Source organism: Corythoichthys intestinalis, chromosome 2 (genome assembly GCF_030265065.1).
Source record: "Corythoichthys intestinalis isolate RoL2023-P3 chromosome 2, ASM3026506v1, whole genome shotgun sequence".
NCBI classification, from domain to species: Eukaryota; Metazoa; Chordata; class Actinopteri; order Syngnathiformes; family Syngnathidae; genus Corythoichthys; species Corythoichthys intestinalis.
This window is the reverse complement of record NC_080396.1, coordinates 30,297,152-30,316,603: the sequence shown is the minus strand read 5'-3', so window position 1 is coordinate 30,316,603 and position 19,452 is coordinate 30,297,152. Positions and strand designations below refer to the sequence as shown.

At 41.1% G+C, this 19,452-nt stretch overlaps 2 protein-coding genes across 2 annotated transcripts in view; both read left to right on the top strand.

Annotated features, from left to right (window-relative positions):
• The first annotated feature begins 614 nt into the window (after nt 1–614).
• On the top strand, nt 615–3,907 carry tmem9 (transmembrane protein 9). Its single transcript, XM_057828429.1, has 5 exons — nt 615–844; nt 1,054–1,145; nt 1,231–1,339; nt 2,114–2,245; nt 2,326–3,907. The coding sequence occupies exons 1-5, from the start codon at nt 752–754 to the stop codon at nt 2,464–2,466; spliced, it is 567 nt and encodes a 188-aa protein (XP_057684412.1). The 5' UTR covers nt 615–751; the 3' UTR covers nt 2,467–3,907.
• A 3,621-nt stretch (nt 3,908–7,528) lies between these two features.
• The window catches only part of LOC130907616 (dihydropyridine-sensitive L-type skeletal muscle calcium channel subunit alpha-1-like), a 33,499-nt gene continuing 21,575 nt past the window's right edge, over nt 7,529–19,452 (top strand). Inside the window, exons 1-11 of the mRNA XM_057822916.1 lie at nt 7,529–7,780; nt 10,675–10,780; nt 15,319–15,458; nt 15,534–15,667; nt 15,751–15,903; nt 15,975–16,180; nt 16,255–16,358; nt 18,039–18,184; nt 18,345–18,426; nt 18,514–18,674; nt 18,762–18,987. Coding sequence (XP_057678899.1) covers nt 7,596–7,780; nt 10,675–10,780; nt 15,319–15,458; nt 15,534–15,667; nt 15,751–15,903; nt 15,975–16,180; nt 16,255–16,358; nt 18,039–18,184; nt 18,345–18,426; nt 18,514–18,674; nt 18,762–18,987 — 1,643 coding nt within the window. The 5' untranslated portion in view covers nt 7,529–7,595. The remainder of the gene's footprint in view (nt 7,781–10,674; nt 10,781–15,318; nt 15,459–15,533; nt 15,668–15,750; nt 15,904–15,974; nt 16,181–16,254; nt 16,359–18,038; nt 18,185–18,344; nt 18,427–18,513; nt 18,675–18,761; nt 18,988–19,452) is intronic.

Below are 19,452 nucleotides of genomic sequence, written 5' to 3'. Positions count from 1 at the left end.
CACGGCAACTTTTAGTCATTCCGACGCAAAAAAAGACCACAAATAAGACAAAAGTTCAACGCGTTTGTACTACAATGCACGACAGAGCAACTGCTTGTGACTCGTGTTTTGACCCCATTTCAATATGGCGACGCTTTGTTGTGGCTGGTGACGCCATTAATGCCCGGATGTCCGACTGTGAGAATTGTAATTCACTTAATAATGGTGGGGTTAATTCTATCCTTACAACGTATGGGAAGACAATCTAAATGACCTATATAACTGAAGTTATTATATAATTCAAATAAGGTTGCTTAAAAGTTGGTGGGGACAATTTGAGCATCCTGAAAAGTTGGTAGTGTTATGACCCTACCGTCCCTATGGCCTATGCAAACCTACGCCCTTGGTTTCAGCCGATCAAGTGTAGTAGGTAGGTTTCTTTTTTATTTCACATTTTTCCTGAATGGAAAGTCACAGGAAAGATGACAGAATCATAAAACCTGACCGTAAACCTGAATAAAAAAAATAATAAATGAATTCATATGTATTTTAATGATTCCATTTGTCTGGGGGGGGAAAATGTATGTTTCTGTATTTTAACCAGCAGGTGGCAGCATTGCCATGTGTGACGACAAACCGGAAGCGGAAGTATTAGAATTCAGCAGCTGTCAAGCTACGTTTGCTTTTTGAGTATTCCGCATACGGTAGTTTATTTACTGTATTGCGTCGTCTTTTCACCGTCTACGAAATCTTGTTGAGGGCCTCTGAGAAAATGTTATTTTCCGGGGTGGCTTCATGGACATTGCTCGCGGCTGCGGCGGTGTTCGCGCTGCTTCTGGATGCTGCGGTCATTGCTGATGCGAAGGTTAGAGATTCATTCGTCCTAAATATACATAAACGTGAAATTATTATAAATTGATCATAATGTTACAAATACAGCAGGAACACAAGTCATATCACATAAGGCTTCTTCTTCATTTATTCATTTTTTTATGTCAGTATCGCAAAAATACTGTATGCAGCAAATGAAATACTGTATTGGTTTATTTAACCAAACCACTTTAATTTTGACAGAACTTTGAAGACGTTCGCTGCAAGTGCATCTGCCCGCCTTACAGAAACATCACTGGCAATATCTACAACAGAAATGTCTCCCAAAAGGACTGGTAAACGCCCTTTATTCTTGGACTCATTGGAAATTTAGGATGTGTTAAATTCCGCTGGCCTTACCATATATTCTTTTACTTCTAGCAACTGTCTCCATGTGGTGGATCCCATGCCGGTACCTGGCCACGATGTGGAAGCGTACTGCCTGCTGTGCGAGTGCAAGTACGAGGAGCGGAGTAGCAATACTATCAAAGTATGCCATATTTCTTCATTGGACAGCACTCCACTTCCATTGATAGACATTAAAGATGCACGATGATATCGGTTACCGATAATTATCGGCCGATAATGGCAATTATGACGTTACACTGATAATCCACATTTTTTAAGTAGAACAATACAGGTATATTGCTTAAAATAAGGCTGTTAAGCTTATTTTCAGCTAGCTATTTTTCTTCAAGAAATCTGAGTGACATATACTTGAAGCGCTGGCAGATAATTTCACTTATTTCCTATAGATTTACACTGAAAACAAGGGAGTTTAACTAGTTTTAAGGTGGTGTGTTACTGTGTTTTTGCAGTGTAATAATGTTACACCTTAGGAATGGCTTACTTTTAAAGGCATTTTTGTGCAACTTAGTTATTTACTCTGTAAGTAATTGTTGCCAAAAGTTCACCATTACACAATGTCAGACAATCTATCTTTATTTAGATATTGGAATTTACTAGTTCACATTTGATGTTGAAGAAAGAGCAATAAATTATATTTTTGCACAGCAATATTTTCTCTTGTGAATACTTTAAAATTGTACATTAATCTTCTAATAGAATTATCGGCTTGACATTATCGGTTATAGGTTGGAACGAGGAGGAAATCATCGGTCATCGGTTGAAAAATGTATTATCGTGCATCACTAATAGACATCCAATTCATTTGAACTGAGTGAGGTTGAAGGCTCAAATGGATTGGTCGTCTATTGTTGTCAATAGCAGGCAGAGAGTTAAGAATTAATGATCTGTATCTCAGGTGACGATTATCATCTACCTGTCTGTTGTTGGCGCGCTGCTGCTCTACATGCTCTTCCTCCTATTGGTCGATCCCCTCATCCGCAAGCATGATGCTTACACCCAGCCTCTGCACAACGAGGAAGATTCTGAGGTAGAAATGTAGCCATTTCTTTTCTTTGTCATAAAACTACTCTTCTCAACAAGCTCCCTTTTTCGTCTATCTCTGTTTAGGAGATGCGTCCACGGCTGGACAGCAGCCAGGCCAGAGGAAATACAGTGCTGGAGCGGGTTGAAGGGGCGCAGCAGCGCTGGAAGAAGCAGGTCCAGGAACAGCGCAAGACTGTTTTCGACCGCCATAAGTTGCTTAGTTAAAGACAATCCAGATTCGGGGTTTAAAACAGGTATATATTCCTGTCATCAGCTGCAATTCCATTATTGTTCTTCCCTCTCATCATTCCATTGCGCGGCATTCCATGGCTTGACCCAAAAATTCTGTTAGTATCACATGGATGATCATAATTAAAGATATTATGGATAGTGAAGCGCAAATAGGCGGCGTTCTGCTAATGCCCTTTGGATTGCAGTCACTAACTGCTAAATATCAACACAAGCATTTTAGCAGTTCGCTATCTAAATTTGACTTCCTGAACTTTTTTATGTAATAGTTTTAATGTATGTCCTTGCAAGGAATTTGTGACACGTTTCTAAGTTGTGCACATACTGTATACTTTGTACTCTTATGGTTCTGTTTTACTCTTTTCTCTTTGGGTTGATCAAGGAAGTCCAGACTAAATTTGAGCACTCAATGTACTCCATTTGCAGTTGTTTACAATAATAACGTGTAAATTATTAAGACCATCAGTAGGATTCAGTGATTGTTTGGGTGCATGTAGGTTAACTTTATTGTATTTAAACCCACTGTAGTACCTGATGTGGCACCCACAGATTTATCTTCCACAATTTTATTTGTCATGATTGTTTTATACTTATGACAAAATAATTTGAATGTTCTTGCTACTGATCTGTATTTATATTTAATTGTACATTTGCCATGATGCAAAATAAGAAAACACTGGTTGCACATTTTGGGCGTTTGTATGCTTTTCTTACAATTTTACAATTTGTTTTTTTTGTACAGAATATTCACACTTGAAGGTGACAAAAGACGCTCACATTCTGTCTTGCCAAATAATTATGCCTTGTGAAAATTAAATTCTAAATTTGAACCTCAGTTGACATTACACATTTTCAAAAGTTTACATTTTCTCCCTAAGCCAATTTAGAATACATTTTAAAGGGGAAGTTCAGGGGATGTTAGCGTGGGTTTAATTAGTCAGTGGAGTTGGTTGCAACAAATTCCGTGCAGGTAGTTGTTTATTAGTTTAAGGGCTCCGGAGTGACTGAGCTAGCACGAGTCAATGGGCCGTCCCAGCATGACAATGAAAAACAACATCTGCACGGATTAAAATCACCGATGACCTATGCAATCAATAGTGTTGGCTATGTTTTCAGGATGAAGTTATCAAAATTTACCATTGCATGTCAATAAATGTATGAACAACATTTGGAATCCAGCGGCTCTCTGTAGGTAACAGGCTGTAGAGCGGAGTGATATTTTTTCCACTGGTGTGTTTATGTCGTAGCCAGCAGCAAGTATTCACAGTTTGTATTGTTCCTCGTTCTTAATAGGGAATTTCTGGAAACTCTCATTTGCCCATTTCTTCTGTCTATTTCCACAGCCTCTAAATCAGGGGAAGCAAACTCCGGTTCTCGAGGGCCCCTATCCAGCTTGTTTTCCATGTCTCCCTCCTACAACACACCTGACTCAAATAATCAGGATCGTTATCAGGCTCCTGCAGAGCTTACTGATGAGCTGATCATTTGATTCAGGTGTTTTAAAGAAGGGAGACATGGAAAACAAGCTCGATAGGAGCCATCGAGGGCCGGAATTGGCTACTCCTGCTCTAAATGCATGTTTCACTATGTTGCCGTTCTTTAGTCAAGACTCCATTGACTGATGCTGCATTCGAGGATGGTGGGAAGTCGGAGTTTTCCAAGCTGCGACTAGGAAAAATATCATTGGAACGCCACTCGAACGAGTCACAAAGTCAGAAAAAAAAAGTACCCCCACTTCACGAGTTGCTTCAATCAGACGTCAGTCGAAAAAATGCGGTGCCTGTCGAAAAGCAGACTGTAGATAGTAAAACTAAAGGCAGTTTACAGTGAGGTCTTTTTACCCTAGCTGTTGTTTTTACTCCACTATTTGATCCCTTACAAGAAGGCAGGTTTGCTGGAGGTCAGTGTGTCTTTTGATGGCTAAAAAAAAAAAAACGCTTGGACCGCTTTGAGGTCGCAACTGATATCATCAGAGTGGGATAAGTCCGACTTTCCACATTCCTCAAATGCAGCAGGAGCATGAGTGGCTGAAGCACTCCTCTCTATTGTGGTCATATTACGCATCTAAAAAAATAGTCCCGCAGAAATAAATGAATTACGGGAGTTTGGTGTGACATTGTTTTTGCCGCATGGGTATCTTGAACAGCAATCTGCATTTTAAATTTATTTGACTATATTAGGTCTGTTAATATAGTTTTTTTATTGACATGCTAGGAAAAGACCACTGACTCGCGCTGGTTTAGCCACTCCGGAACCCTGAAATGACTATGACTAAATAAATAACTAACAAACTGCACGGAATGTGTTGAAATGAACTCCACCGACTAATTTGACCTCTGCTAACTCGAATAGTAAGCCTAATGTCAAAAATGTTAAAGTTGCGCTTTAATGCAGTGTGTTTGTTTCATATACAAACAAGGTGTAACACACTTGAACACCAATTAGCATTTTTTATGGTAATATTTGGGGCTGTCAAACGATTAAATTTTTTAATCGACCTCATCACAACTTAAAAATTAATTAATGGTAATTAATTGCAATTCAAACCATCTCTAAAATATGCCATATTTTTCTGTAAATTATTGTTGGAATGGAAAGATAAGACACAAGACGGATATATACATACAACATACTGTACATAAGTACTGTATTTGTTTATTATAAGAATAAATCCACAAGATGGCATGAACATTATTAACGTTATTTCTGTTAAAGGGATCCACGGATAGAAAGACTTGTAGTTCTTAAAAGATAAATGTTATAGTTACAAGTTATAGTAATTTTATATTAAAACCCCTCAATGTTTTCGTTTAAATAAAATTTGTAAAATTTTCAATCAAAAGTAGAGTTAATATAATAATAATAGGAATAAAAATAACAATAATAAGAATAGAGTGACCAAAGTCTGAGTAAGTTTTATGCTATTTTGCATAGCTATTTTGATTGGGAATGCCAGTTCTCTTCGCATAGTTGTTTAATTGTGTAAGAATAGGGCCTCATTAAAACAGATTGAAGTGCTTTTCTTGTTATGAACATTTTTTTTTTTTTTTGAGAGATAGGAATATTATTTTTGTTCTGCTTTCACAAAATGATACTTATGTTTGTTGTGAAGGAGTTGCCAAAGCTTATGCCAATAAACGGCGCGGTCTAATGAACGCCTGTGTCCACTCGCCTTTATAACATATATATCTCTGTTCATATCTTACTCAAAATACAACAAGAGACACATAATTGCCACTAAACGAAAGTAAACTTACAGAAATATGTGTGGAGCACAAATAGCACAATGCAACAGCATAAACGTCTCACAGCTACTAATGCTCCCATTAGGAGGAATAACATTAGTATGGAACGGCGCTGCCCCCAAGCGGCCAGTGGCATTCTCTTCACTCTCAATGTGCATAAACGCCGTCATTGTAATCTGTATGAGGCAATGCGTGAGCGGGTCATTCCGTGCATGCGTTAATTGCGTCAAATATTTTAACGTTATTAACTCATTTTCTCCCAGAAACGTATAAATATGTTCTATTTTTAAATGCTTCATTGTCCCAAAAACGTATTTCTACGTCTTTTGCGTTTTTTTTTGTTGTTGTTGTTTTTTTTGTTTTTGTTTTTTAATAAAGAAGCATATATAGCTTCCGCTCTATCTGAGAAACAAAGAACAAAGCTCCAAACCCATTTTAAAGCAATAAAACTGACCACTGTAGCAGTAGCGCATTTTGTAAGACCAAGCAACCCGATTCAACAGCACGGTCGGAGCGCTGGCGGCATGATGCCAGGCAGCGCTCCGACCGAACAAAACAACCGAGAGAACGCCTGGGAGGCCAGGCGCTGGACGACTGAGCAAAACGAGTGGGACCCCCACTGCGGCGGCTCGCCGAGCAGACCCCGCAGAAACTAAAAAATAATCCATTTTTGTGAGAGAGGCAATGATGAGGGAAAAGTTTACACGGCTGACGTGGCGACAACGCTGTCATCTCGGCGACAAACCTTCATCTCTCAGTAGTCGTGTGTGAATAAATAGTTACTTTGCTATCAAAAGCTCTATTTGGTTGTTCAAAAGGAAAACATTATTCAGATGTTTGGGATGTAACTAATGCAAAAAATAGCTTTGTTACAGTTAAAGTTATGTTTGAAATGTATGCGTTTACAAAAAGCTCATTTTCTCCGTTTTTTCATCAAAATTGGAAAATTGCTCAAACTAAGCTATTTTCTAATGCTGATTTCTAAAGAATGAAAAAAGATATTAACTTACTTTTTTTCTGCTGAAAGAAGAGAGTCTAATCTTTCTTTTGGTTGGTTTCATGTTTATATAGCATTAGAACAGAATTTTCTGTGGGCGTTGCAAAATCAGTCAAAATCCAGAAAAACGACCGGGAGTGAAGGGCCCTGCTGTGGTGAAAATGGCTGGGAGTGAATGAGTTAACTTAAAAAATTGATTACCGCCCGTTAACGTGATAAATTTGACAACCCTAGTAATATTGCATTATTGTAACTCATTGGCTGCCATTTAAAGTGATTTAGTCCTTAATCCTTTTAAACTGGGAGTGTCAGCAGGGATCAGTTGAGTTGATGGGCTTTCTGTTATGAATCCAACTCACAAATTTTGACCAATGTTAACAACACAAAGCAAGTCAGTTTGGGATTGTCATCTGTGTTCGAGGTTGTGGTGCTTTGAGGGACTCTATTGAGCAGTGTTCTGTTTTGAAAGTGCAGCCATGTTGGATGTCTGTTAGTAATGCCCCTGCTCAAGATTGTCTAACCTCTCTTGCCCTGCCCAGACACCCCCTTAATTTCATCTCCTCCCTTCTTCCACATCCTACCCCCCTAGCCTTTTCCCCAAGCATGGCTCGCCGCTGCTTCACAGTCTAAAATTAAACCCCAGCAGAGCCAACTGCGCTTCCACCCATTTGGCTGGCAGGTCTTCCTGTCAGAGGTCCTCAGCCAGGAGAGGCCCGAGGCTCCGGTGGAGGCGCACAGAGGAGAGAGTACGGATTATTGTACTGAAACCTGGAGGCTCCAACCAGTGGCACTCAACCCCGTGTTGGGATTATACAGTTGACGGACATATTTCTCCAGGATTAAGACCTATTGGAGTCTCCAGGATGGCGGCCAACTCTGACACGGCCAAGCCGGTCATCATGAATGAAGAGGAGCTGAAGAGGAAGCAGCGGGAAAAGCTGAAGAAGTTGCAGGCCACGGGGGGCAACCCCAGACCTGCCAGATCCCTGTTCTTCTTTACTCTTAAAAATCCCTTCCGAAAGGCCTGCATCAACATTGTGGAGTGGAAGTATCCTTTATATTGTATCAACTTTAACTTATTTATTGAGCTGAAAAGATCATAGTGTCAGATGTCTTCCACAATTCGTGATTAAGATGTTTGACGCTAGCCATGTGTTGAAATGATGCCAATGCATTGGCAGCGTCTCCTTAATCCCATTGGTTTCTGTCTGTGACGTGCAAAGACTTTTGTTATTCCCTGGCAGTTTACGCCCAAGTCAATTTTGCACCAAGAATGCAAGGACATTTTTTTTTTAATGTGGAAATAGAGCTCAAATGCGTCCACTATGCGAGGCTTGGCCGGCTGCTCAGTGATGTTATGCGGCCCCTGCAGGGACTTTCCTGCTTTTATTTTAGCCTCAAGCCAATTCCACATTTAGACATACATTTAAAATATAATTAGCTGATACTAATTACGAATTCTCAGCTAACAGCTGTAGTTGATGTTGACATGTATACGTATATTTGTTGATGGTGAAACGTTTTGGCCATTTTCTCAATTTTTGGCCTTATGACTCCCAAAGCAATATTTTACACAATGAGTTTCAGAAAGTTAATACAGGGTCCCTGTTATGAAATTGCAAAATTTTCCAACACGTTCCATTGTCATTTGTCACCACATACTCAACTAAGTCATGAGCACTTTTTATTGCACTAGTATAATCACTTTGGTATGTCACACTGGAGCACATGTAGGCCAGAAATGTTACAAAAAAATAAGAAGGTAAAGAAACATTTATATTGTCACAAAAGAAAGAACGTACAGTTCAGTATAGTGACGTTAAACAAGAACGGGGAAAATCCTTAGTCATTTTCTCATGCGTGTTGAGCTTCTTCAGACATATTCTTAGGCGCTGCAGCTGTCTTGCTGCATCACAGGGAGACAGGATGCTGACCTGGCAGGAGAATTCTCTTACTGAGCCCCCTATTGGTGAGGATGAGAAAGCATGAAGGGAGATATTACATTTACCTTATTAACTGACGCTGCAGCACTTTAACAGAAGAGAAAGGTCCCCGCGGGGTATAGATCTTGAAGATCAAATGAAAATGTATTGGACTCGTTTAAAAGGGAATTCTACTCATGAAATCCAAGAATCCTGCAGAAACCAAATGTGGCAGTCAAAAATACCTAACTTCATTTAGTTAATGTCTTCTACATGTCAGCACAATATAATTCTCACTAGACAGATATGGCATGCCAAGTTACAGTTGGGCAAATAAGTATTTAGTCAACCACTAATTGTGCAAGTTCTTCCACTTGCAAATATTTGAGAGGCCTGTAATTGTCAACATGGGTAAACCTCAACCTTGAGAGACAGAATGTGGGAAAAAACCCAGAAAATCACATTGTTTGATTTTTAAAGAATTTATTTGCAAATCATGGTGGAAAATAAGTATTTGGTCAATACCAAAAGTTCATCTCAATACTTTGTTATGTACCCTTTGTTAGCAATAACGGAGGCCAAACGTTTTCTGTAACTCTTCTCAAGCTTTTCACACACTGTTGCTGGTATTTTGGCTAATTCCACTATTGCAGATCTCCTCTAGAGCAGTGATGTTTTGGGGCTATCGTTGGGCAACATGGACTTTCAACTCCCTCCACAGATTTTCTATAGGGTTGAGATCTGGAGACTGGCTAGGCCACTCCAGGACCTTGAAATGCTTCTTACAAAGCCACTCCTTTGTTGCCCTGGCTGTGTGTTTGGGAACATTGTCATGCTGAAAGACCCAGCCACGTCTCATCTTCAATGCCCTTGCTGATGGAAGGAGATTTTCACTCAAAGTCTCTCGATACATGGCCCATTCATTCTTTCCTTTACACAGATCAGTAGTCCTGGTTCCTTTGCAGAAAAACAGCCCCAAAGCATGATGTTTCCACCCCCATGCTTCACAGTGGGTATGGTGTTCTTCGGATGCAATTCAGTATTCTTTCTCCTCCAAACACGAGAACCTGTGTTTCCACCAAAAAGTTCTATTTTGGTTTCATCGGACCATAACACATTTTCCCAGTCCTCTTCTGGATCATCCAAATGCTCTCTAGCGAACCGCAGATGGGCCTTGACGTGTACTTTCTTCAGCAGGGGGACACCTCTGGCAGTGCAGGATTTGAGTCCTTGGCGGCGCATTGTGTTACTCATAGTAGCCTTTGTTACTATTGTCCCAGGTCTCTGTTGGTCATTCACTAGGTCCCTCCGTGTGGTTCTGGGATTTTTGCTCACCGTTCTTGTTACCATTTTGACGCCACGGGGTGAGATCTTGTATGGAGCCCCAGATCGAGGGAGATTATCAGTGGTCTTGTATGTCTTCCATTTTCTAATAATTGCTCCAACAGTTGACTTCTTTACACCAAGCGTTTTACCTATTGCAGATTCAGTCTTCCCAGCCTGGTGCAGGTCTACAATTTTGTCTCCGGTGTCCTTCGACAGCTCTTTGGTCTTGGCCATAGTGTAGTTTGGAGTGTGACTGACTGAGATTGTGGACAGGTGTCTTTTATACCGATAATGAGTTAAAACAGGTGCCATTAATACAGGTAACGAGTGGAGCCTCGTTAGACCTCGTTAGAAGAAGTTAGACCTCTTTGATAGCCAGATATCTTGCTTGTTTGTAGGTGACCAAATACTTATTTTCCACTGTAATTTGCAAATAATTTCTTTAAAAATCAAACAATGTGATTTTTGGGGGGTTTTTTACACATTCTATCTCTCATGGTTGAGGTTTACCCATGTTGACAATTACAAGCCTCTCTAATATTTTCAAGTGGGAGAACTTGCACAATTGGAGGTTGACAAAATACTTATTTGCCCCACTGTATGTAGTGTAGCAAATATAATTATTATTCTTTTTTCTTTTTTGATAAAATAGAATACACATTCTTGTGTAATAATCCTCAGCGTCCTCATACAGAACCTTTGAGATCATCATTTTATTGACCATCTTTGCAAACTGTGTCGCCCTGGCTGTGTTCTTGCCCATGCCTGAAGAAGACAGCAATAACACCAATTCCAGCTTGGTAAGTAAGAGTGATGCGTCATTCGGGACATCAAAGTGAGTGAGCGAGCAAGTCAAGGCTCAAATGTACCCAAGGTCCAGAGGAATAATGGACAATATTTTGGATCTACATTTGGTTCACAAGGTCACAACTAATTCTTATCTGACCTGTCTGTATAATGGTTTAAAAACCGTGAAAATGTTGGAAATGCATGACGTATTTTTATTGAACAAACTAAAGCTGCTTGTCTGAGTGAACGGGTGTAATGTAGTGTTGTATCGGTCGCGAACGATTCGTTCTTTTTGAACGAATTGTTTTGGTGAACGAGACCGAACTAATCATCATCTGCACTGATTCGTTCTATGAAGGTGGTGCTTGTTCGCTGCGTGGGAGGGCGTTGAGCAAGCGGCAGCGTCTTCTGACATCGCACACGACCAATCAGACGCCAGCCTCATCGCGGGCAGGGGAGGGACCGGAAACAGAATCAGGGCGTTTGTCACTCACGTCCACGTGTGGCCAATAAGCAGCCAGCGTGCAGGCAGGGGGGCAAGACTGAGTTTTGTCACTTCCCGTTCAGTGACTCGGTCCTCCGGTTCCTGACCTAGCTTGCTGCTAACTTGATTTTCCAGTAATGACTATGCGGTGAATGAATCAGAAAATGAAAGGAAATGACTTTGTCACATATTTGTTAACGTGGAGCCTATCAAATGCTGCTCAAACAGACAAAAACACCACACAAATCTAGCGAGCATTGTTTAGAGTAGTACTTTTCTCAACAAACTCGTGACTGCCTATGACGACATACTATCAAATTTACAGTAATTTAAAACACGGGTAGCTACGAGGCAAGCAAAAGCTGAGCTGCGGTCGCGTGACGGCAGTGAAGCGGGCAGAGAACTGTCACTATATGGAGGCTTCATGGCAGCGATATTTACCTCATATGTGCACAGAAAAAAATATTTAGTATGATCACCATAATACTGATTTGCAATGAAACTGTATATACATGTCAATTTTTCCCCGAGTGTTTTATTTTATTTTTTTCGTGTCAGCGTGTCGGGTGTTGGTTGGTTTGACAAATTATGTCAATCCGTCCATCATGTGCTACTCAAGCGCCCAAAACAACGCACGCAGACACGGGAAATGTCGCAATATGTCTACATTTTTCTTAACAGACTAATGAGAGTAGAAAGGCGACATCGTAAAGAGCTAACAATTATTTCTCGTCAGCATTTGACGATCTGAGATGCGGGGACGACAGGGGAGCTGACCGGATTATTTTATTTATTAATACCAGTGCAAAAAAACAATATGATCACCATAATACTGATTTGCAATGAAACTGTATATACATGTAATTTTTTTCCGAGTGTTTTTTTTTTTTTTTCTTCGTGGCAGGTGTTGGTTGGTTTGACAAATTATGTCAATCCTTCCATCATGTGCTACTCAAGCGCCCAAAAACAAAGCACGCGGACACGGGAGATGTCGCAATATGTCTACATTTTTCTTAACAGACTAATGAGAGTAGAAAGGCGACATCGTAAAGAGCAAACAATTATTTCTCGTCAGCATTTGACGATCTGAGATGCGGGGACGACAGGGGAGCTGACCGGATTATTTTATTTATTAATACCAGTGCAAAAATGCAACACGATCATCTTAATACTAAAAAACAAAAATACAACAGAGCGAGATGTAAAAATGATGTGTTGGTCGTTCCATATTCAGAAATTAAACTTTCGATGTATTTTTATTTTCGTGACAGCAAACATGCTGTATATGTATGTGTGATCAAGAACCTGCTAAAGAAAGTCCGTGCGCCCCCGCCCCCTACTCCCCTCACAAAAGGAAAATGTTTAACCGTGTCCTAAATCGAAATGCAAGCACGAGCCATGACTTTGAGCCCATAGAACTAGGACAGACGACGCGGAAGTTCTCCCTCGCTTTTGCAGCAGCAGGAGGGAGACGAGGCTGTCTGTGAAAGCAGAATGATACCGCCTGTCACTCATTTCTGAAACTACGACGAGTGGTCAATGTGGAAGAGAGGGAGGGACCAAGCAATGTCACTTCCCGTTCAGTTATACTGCGAAGCGGTCTTTGGTGATTCGTTCGGCAACGTCACTTCCCGTTCAGTAACCGAACGATTCGTTTGGGCGGGGAGGGAGATGAGGGGGGCGAACGATTCGTTGAACGATTTGTTTGAACGAATCTTTTTACTGAACGAACCGGAATGGATTCGTTTGCTCAAGTGAACGACAAATCTCGTCACTAGTGTAATGTCTGACACTTTTTTGTTTGCTGGTTTTACTTTATGTAGTCCTCTGCCAATGTTTTTAGACACATCAGTTTTTCGTGTCTCCCACCATAGTAACAGTGAAGCCAAGCAGTACGTAGGCTTCGTCATATTTCTTGGCCTTCTGGCAGAGTGTCTTTTGTCCTATTATCTCAGTACCTCATCGAATCTCTTCTTATCCTTGTTAGATATTACATCATGTTGGTTCTCAAGAGTTTATTGTATTCACAGCACTTTAAATCTCCTGTTCAGTGCTGTTTCAGTGCACGCTTGGTGCATACAAACCCTACACCAGGGGTGTCAAACTCATTTTGGTTCGCGGGCTACAGCTATTAGATCTCATGTGGGCCAGATAAGTTAACTCACTGGCTGCCATTGACAGAGCTCGATGTCAATGGCACAGGAAGATTAGCACTCACAGCCAGTCCTTCCAGTATAATTGAATTGGATGTCTATGGTTGTCAATGGTCAATGCTTCTTTGTCATTTAAGATCCTAACAGGTCACTTCCTGTGAATTTGGGATCATTTCCCGTTGATTTTTTCAGCAATTTCCAACTGCTTCCAGTTGATTCTTAGGCATTTCCAGGTAACTACCTGTTTGTTGATTTGGTGTCACTTTTTGTTTGTTTTTGGGTCACTTTCTTATTAATTCGTTGGCTGCTATTGACGACACAAGACGTACAACACATTTTGACTGGGAGGTAGCAAATGAATGACACATTCGATCATTCAAATCTACATTTTTTACGGCGCAATGTCAAAATTAAAGCATGCGATTCTGTATGTACAGTATAAATGAGCTACAGCGTGCAGCCCGGCGGGCCAGATTGAACCTGCTGACGGGCCGCTTCTGGCCCACGGGCCGTACATTCGCCACCAATGCCATACAGAGCGCAAATACTCCATGTGCACACTCTGACAATGAGTGCTGCATTAGCCGGATAGCTGAGACAATTGTGGTTGTTTGAAATTATAATTCTATTTGTTGTATATTTAGTTTGCAAGTAGACTACAACTGGAGGTATGCAGACAATTCTCTAAATGACAGCTCGTATCTTTAAACTCAGGCTACATGTATCTCAAGGTGCCACTGTATATATTGGTAGTTGATCGTATCGCCAGCTGTGTGTTGAAACAGCTTCAGTGTGCAAATCTTCAATGTTGACAGCAGCATTCGTCCTGCTATTGGTGAGGCTCAGGTCGAAAGACTGTTGCGTCCCATGAAAGGCAGGCGTCTAAGCACAGGTGTCAACAAGCTGATCCAACAGCCAACAATTGCTCACCATAGCTGTCACACTCCTAAATGAATATCACAATACTTAGATGACTTAAGACTAATCAGGGGTATTTTATGGATTGACCCATTTGGCCAAAGTCAACTGACTTTTGTTACTCACTAGCCTGTCTCCAAATTTGAGTGCTGTAACAAGAGCTGTTGGACTTTACTATACGCTTGCTCTTAATAACTGCATACACAAATACCAAAATGATTCAGGACTTTACAAATACTTTCTGACACCACCATGTAACCTCATTTAAATATTGATGCTATATCGTCTAAACTATTGGCTGTTAACCTTGCTAGAGGTACTGAACCCCACACGTTTCACATGTGGATTCACCGAACCCTTTGGAATTACATAAAAAAGCCACTTTCTTCAAACTCAAAACCAATATATCTAAGCTAGCAAGCTAATAATTTAGCAAATTCCCGTTCCGAATTCTTCTCATTTTGACAGCATGTTTTATAAACAGGTCAAAATTTGAGACCACGCTGCCCATTGGTCTGTTGTATTCCCTCATACCAAGTGCGAGTCAATCTTCCACTGAGCAAACCAGTTCCTCCTCCCATCAGATCGAGGACTAGCAGTTAAAAAAGAAATTGATTAAGTCTGTAAATTGGGAGCAAACCAGTCCAAAACCTGGTCTAAAAAGCCACTTTTCCTAGATTTAATCAGCATACAAAAAATAGGGCTCTGCATTTCTTTACCTATGCTGAACCCCTTAGACTTACTCATCGGGGTTTCGAGCGAACCCAGGTTTGGATCCACTGGTCTAAACTAAACCAAGCATGGCTTTAGATTATTTTTATTTGTTCAATTGACGCCTGCGCAATAATGAATCAATGGTGACTGTGGCATTTGTTTTGCAGCAATTCACACAACATGACAACTAACAATGATCAAATCCAAAGACTGTTTCAACTCATTGTAACCAGTTATTATTTGAAGCAGAAGAAATCATTTAATATTTTTCTTTTTGCAGGAGAGTCTCGAGTACATCTTTTTAATCATCTTCACATTAGAGTGCTTTCTGAAGATAGTGGCATATGGGTTCGTGTTCCATGAAGGTGCATATTTACGGAATTGCTGGAATATATTGGATTTTGTCATCGTTTTCATGGGGTGAGAGCAGATTTGACTGACTGTGGAGCGATAAAGTATGAGAGAACTTACAATATAGCTGATGTCCTCCTCCAGTCTCGTCACATTTGCCTTGGATACCATCAATACGATAGCGGGTGTTCCAATGGAGAAAGGAGGTGGTTTTGACATGAAGGCGCTGAGGGCTTTCAGGGTTCTGCGTCCCTTACGCCTCGTCTCTGGAGTCCCCAGTAAGCACCTTTTCTCTTCTGAATGTGTATTAACTTTGGACTGTATCCGAGGAAAACCTGCTGTATTTCATTATACGTTCAAGGCCTGCAGGTAGTGATGAACTCCATCCTCAAAGCCATGCTTCCTCTGCTGCACATTGCCTTGCTAGTTTTCTTATTGGTCACCATTTACGCCATCATGGGATTGGAGCTGTTCAAATGCAAAATGCATAAAACCTGCTACTACACGGACACAAGTATGTGCAAATGCTTGACTGCCAAGTTCAGCAGGCTGCATTGAGATGAACTAACACATTGCATTTTGCAGATATCTATGCAACAGCAGAGGGAGAGATGCCCGCGCCCTGCGCTCAGGCCGGTAATGGACGACGCTGCTTAATTAACGGGTCTGAGTGTCGACTGGGCTGGGAAGGCCCCAACAATGGCATTACCCATTTTGACAACATCGGCTTTGCCATGCTTACGGTCTACCAGTGTATCACCATGGAGGGATGGACTAAAGTTCTCTACTGGGTCAGTGAATCCTCCTTTGGCGTTTTCATAGTGTTGGTCCTCTACAACAGTGTTGAAACTGTGATTTCTTTCAGATAAACGACGCCATAGGAAATGAATGGCCTTGGGTCTATTTTGTTCCACTCATCCTTGTGGGCTCCTTCTTTGTGCTCAATTTGGTTCTTGGTGTGCTCAGTGGGTACGCTGATTCAATACATACAGTGGGGCAAATAAGTATTTAGTCAAACACTAATTGTGCAAGTTCTCCCACTTGAAAATATCAACATGGGCAAACCTCAACCATGAGAGACAGAATGTGGAAAAAAAAAAACAGAAAATCACATTCTTTGATTTTTAAAGAATTTATTTGCAAATCATGGTGGAAAATAAGTATTAGTATAAATAAGTATTATAAGTATATAAGTTCATCTCAATACGTTGTTATGTACCCTTTGTTGGCAATAACAGAGGCCAACATTTTCTGTAACTCTTCACAAGCTTTTCACACACTGTTGCTGGTATTTTGGCCCATTCCTCCATGAAGATCTCCTCTAGAGCAGTAATGTTTTGGGGCTGTCGTTGGGCAACACGGACTTTCAACTTCCTCCATTGATTTTCTATGGGGTTGAGATCTGGAGACTGGCTAGGCCACTCCAGGAGCTTGAAATGCTTCTTACGAAGCCACTCCTTTGTTGCCCTGGCTGTGTGTTTGGGATCATTGTCATGCTGACAGACCCAGCCCAGTCTCATCTTCAATGCCCTTGCTGATGGAAGGAGATTTTCACTCAAAATCTCTCGATACATGGCCCCATTCATTCTTTCCTTTACACGGATCAGTCGTCCTGGTCCCTTTGCAGAAAAACAGCCCCAAAGCATAATGTTTCCACCTCCATGCTTCACAGTGGGTATGGTGTTCTTCGGATGCAATTCAGTATTCTTTCTCTTCCAAACACCAGAACCTGTGTTTCTACCAAAAAAGTTCTATTTTGGTTTCATCTGACCATAACACATTCTCCCAGTCCTCTTCTGGATCATCCAAATGCTCTCTAGCGAACCACAAACGGGCCTGGACATGTACTTTCTTCAGCAGGGGGACACGTCTGGCAGTGCAGGATTTGAGTCCCTGGCGGCGCATGGTGTTACTGATAGTAGCCTTTTTTACTGTGGTCCCAGCTCTCTGTAGGTCATTCACGAGGTCCCCCCATGTGGTTTTGGGATTTTTGCTCACCATTCTTGTTATCATTTTGATGCCACGGGGTGAGATCTTGCATGGAGCGCCAGATCGAGGGAGATTATCAGTGGTCTTGTATGTCTTCCATATTTAATAATTACTCCCACAGTTGATTTCTTTCCACAAAGCGTTTTACCTATTGCAGATTCAGTCTTCCCAACCTGGTGCAAGTCTACAATTTTGTCTCTGGTGTCCTTCGACAGCTCTTTGGTCTTGGCCATAGTGGAGTTTGGAGTGTGACTGACTGAGATTGTGGACAGGTGTGTTTTATACCGATAATGAGTTAAAATAAAATAGGTGCCATTAATACAGGTAACGAATGGAGCCTCATTAGAAGAAGTTAGACCTCTTTGACAGCCAGAAATCTTGCTTGTTTGGAGGTGACCAAATACTTATTTTCCATTCTAAGTTGGAAATAAATTCTTTAAAATTCAAACAATGTGATTTTCTGTTTTTGTTTCCACATTCTGTCTCACATGGTTGAGACTTACCCATGTTAGCAATTACAGGCCTCTCTAATCTGTTCAAGTTGGAGAACTTGCACAATTGGTGGTTGACTAAATACTTATTTGCCCCACTGTACAACTCATAACATACGTAGTTTTGTCCATGTGGACACGTGGGTAAAAATGTTGTCTCTCTAATCAGAGAGTTTACCAAAGAGCGGGAAAAAGCTAGGTCAAGAGGAGAATTCCAGAAGTTGCGTGAACGTCAACAACTGGATGAGGACTTGCATGGCTACATGGAGTGGATCACCCACGCTGAGGTCTTGGATGCTGACAGGGAGGGAAAAGGTTGGTGTAAGCACAAGAGCTGAGAATAGAATTGAATTGAAATGATCTGTCGATTGGGGGAATCTGTATCTACCTGCGACCCTTCAAAGGACAAGTGATACAGACAATGAAACTATGAAAGACCACAGTATATTTATCTTAATCTCCACCTTCTTCTCAGGTCTCCTACCTTTGACAAATGGAGATTCTGACACAGATAGCCTGTACGACCTAGAGGGAAAGAGCCGAGTGGTTTACTACTAGTGAGTGTGCTCCTCTAAACATACTTGTACAATTGTTGATATTCAGCAGTAGAATGACACTGAAAATGCCATTGATTTTGTATGAAGTCGCTTGGCTCGTCGTTGGAACCGCTTCATCAGAATGAAGTGTCTGGTTTATGTGAAAACCAGAACTTTTTACTGGGTGGTGATGTTCCTCGTCCTCCTCAACACACTGACCATCGCAACAGAGCACCACCACCAGCCAGCTTCGCTCACATCTCTTCAAGGTTCGCTAATGAGAATGTCTACATTTAACACAAAGTGTCGCTCCAAAAGCTTGATTCTTTTTCTTCTCTCTCCTCACTCATTACTAGATGTGGCAAGCCGTGTCCTCCTGGTGCTCTTCGTCATTGAGATGTTTGTGAAAATGTACGCTCTGGGTCCAAGAGCGTATTTTATGTCCCTATTCAACCGTTTTGACTTCTTCGTGGTGCTTTGCGGGATCCTGGAAATGATCATGTTAGCAGTGGGAGAGGTGACCCCTCTGGGTTTCTCTGTACTTAGGTGTATTCGCCTATTGAGAATCCTGAAAGTCACAAAGTAAGTCATTCGAACCAGGGAGTTGTACCGCCTACACATTTTACATTGAAATGGTTTCAATATGTATTTTGTTTTTAAAACTTTTTTTTTTTTAACTCATTGTTTTCCGAAATTTCCGGGTTCGCGGTGAGTCAGCAACCAGCACACTTTTTGCTCAATAGACGATGTTTATTGATTAGAATATGCAGAATAAATGAGATTTATTGATTACAATCCCACAAGAGCAAGCAAACACACATCAAAAACAAGAACAAGTGGTAACGATGACGTTAGATCTAGTTTGTCAATCCCAGAAACCCCGCGTTACCGTTAGAGCACAACAAACTGTTCCTTAACATGGAAAATCGCTTACCGTGACAAATGTGCGGGGAGGTTATCTCGTGAGATTCCCTCCTAACTATGGAACTCAAGTGCGTACTATGGTGCAAAACAAGTTATCTCGTGAGATTCCCTCCTAACTATGGG

Coding starts and splice junctions, on each gene's coding strand:
- tmem9 (XM_057828429.1), top strand. CDS start 752: ATGTTATTTTCCGGGGTGGCTTCATGGACATTGCTCGCGGCTGCGGCG. Junction 1,146..1,230: donor AATGTCTCCCAAAAGGACTG/GTAAACGCCCTT, acceptor TTTTACTTCTAG/CAACTGTCTCCATGTGGTGG. Junction 2,246..2,325: donor ACAACGAGGAAGATTCTGAG/GTAGAAATGTAG, acceptor ATCTCTGTTTAG/GAGATGCGTCCACGGCTGGA.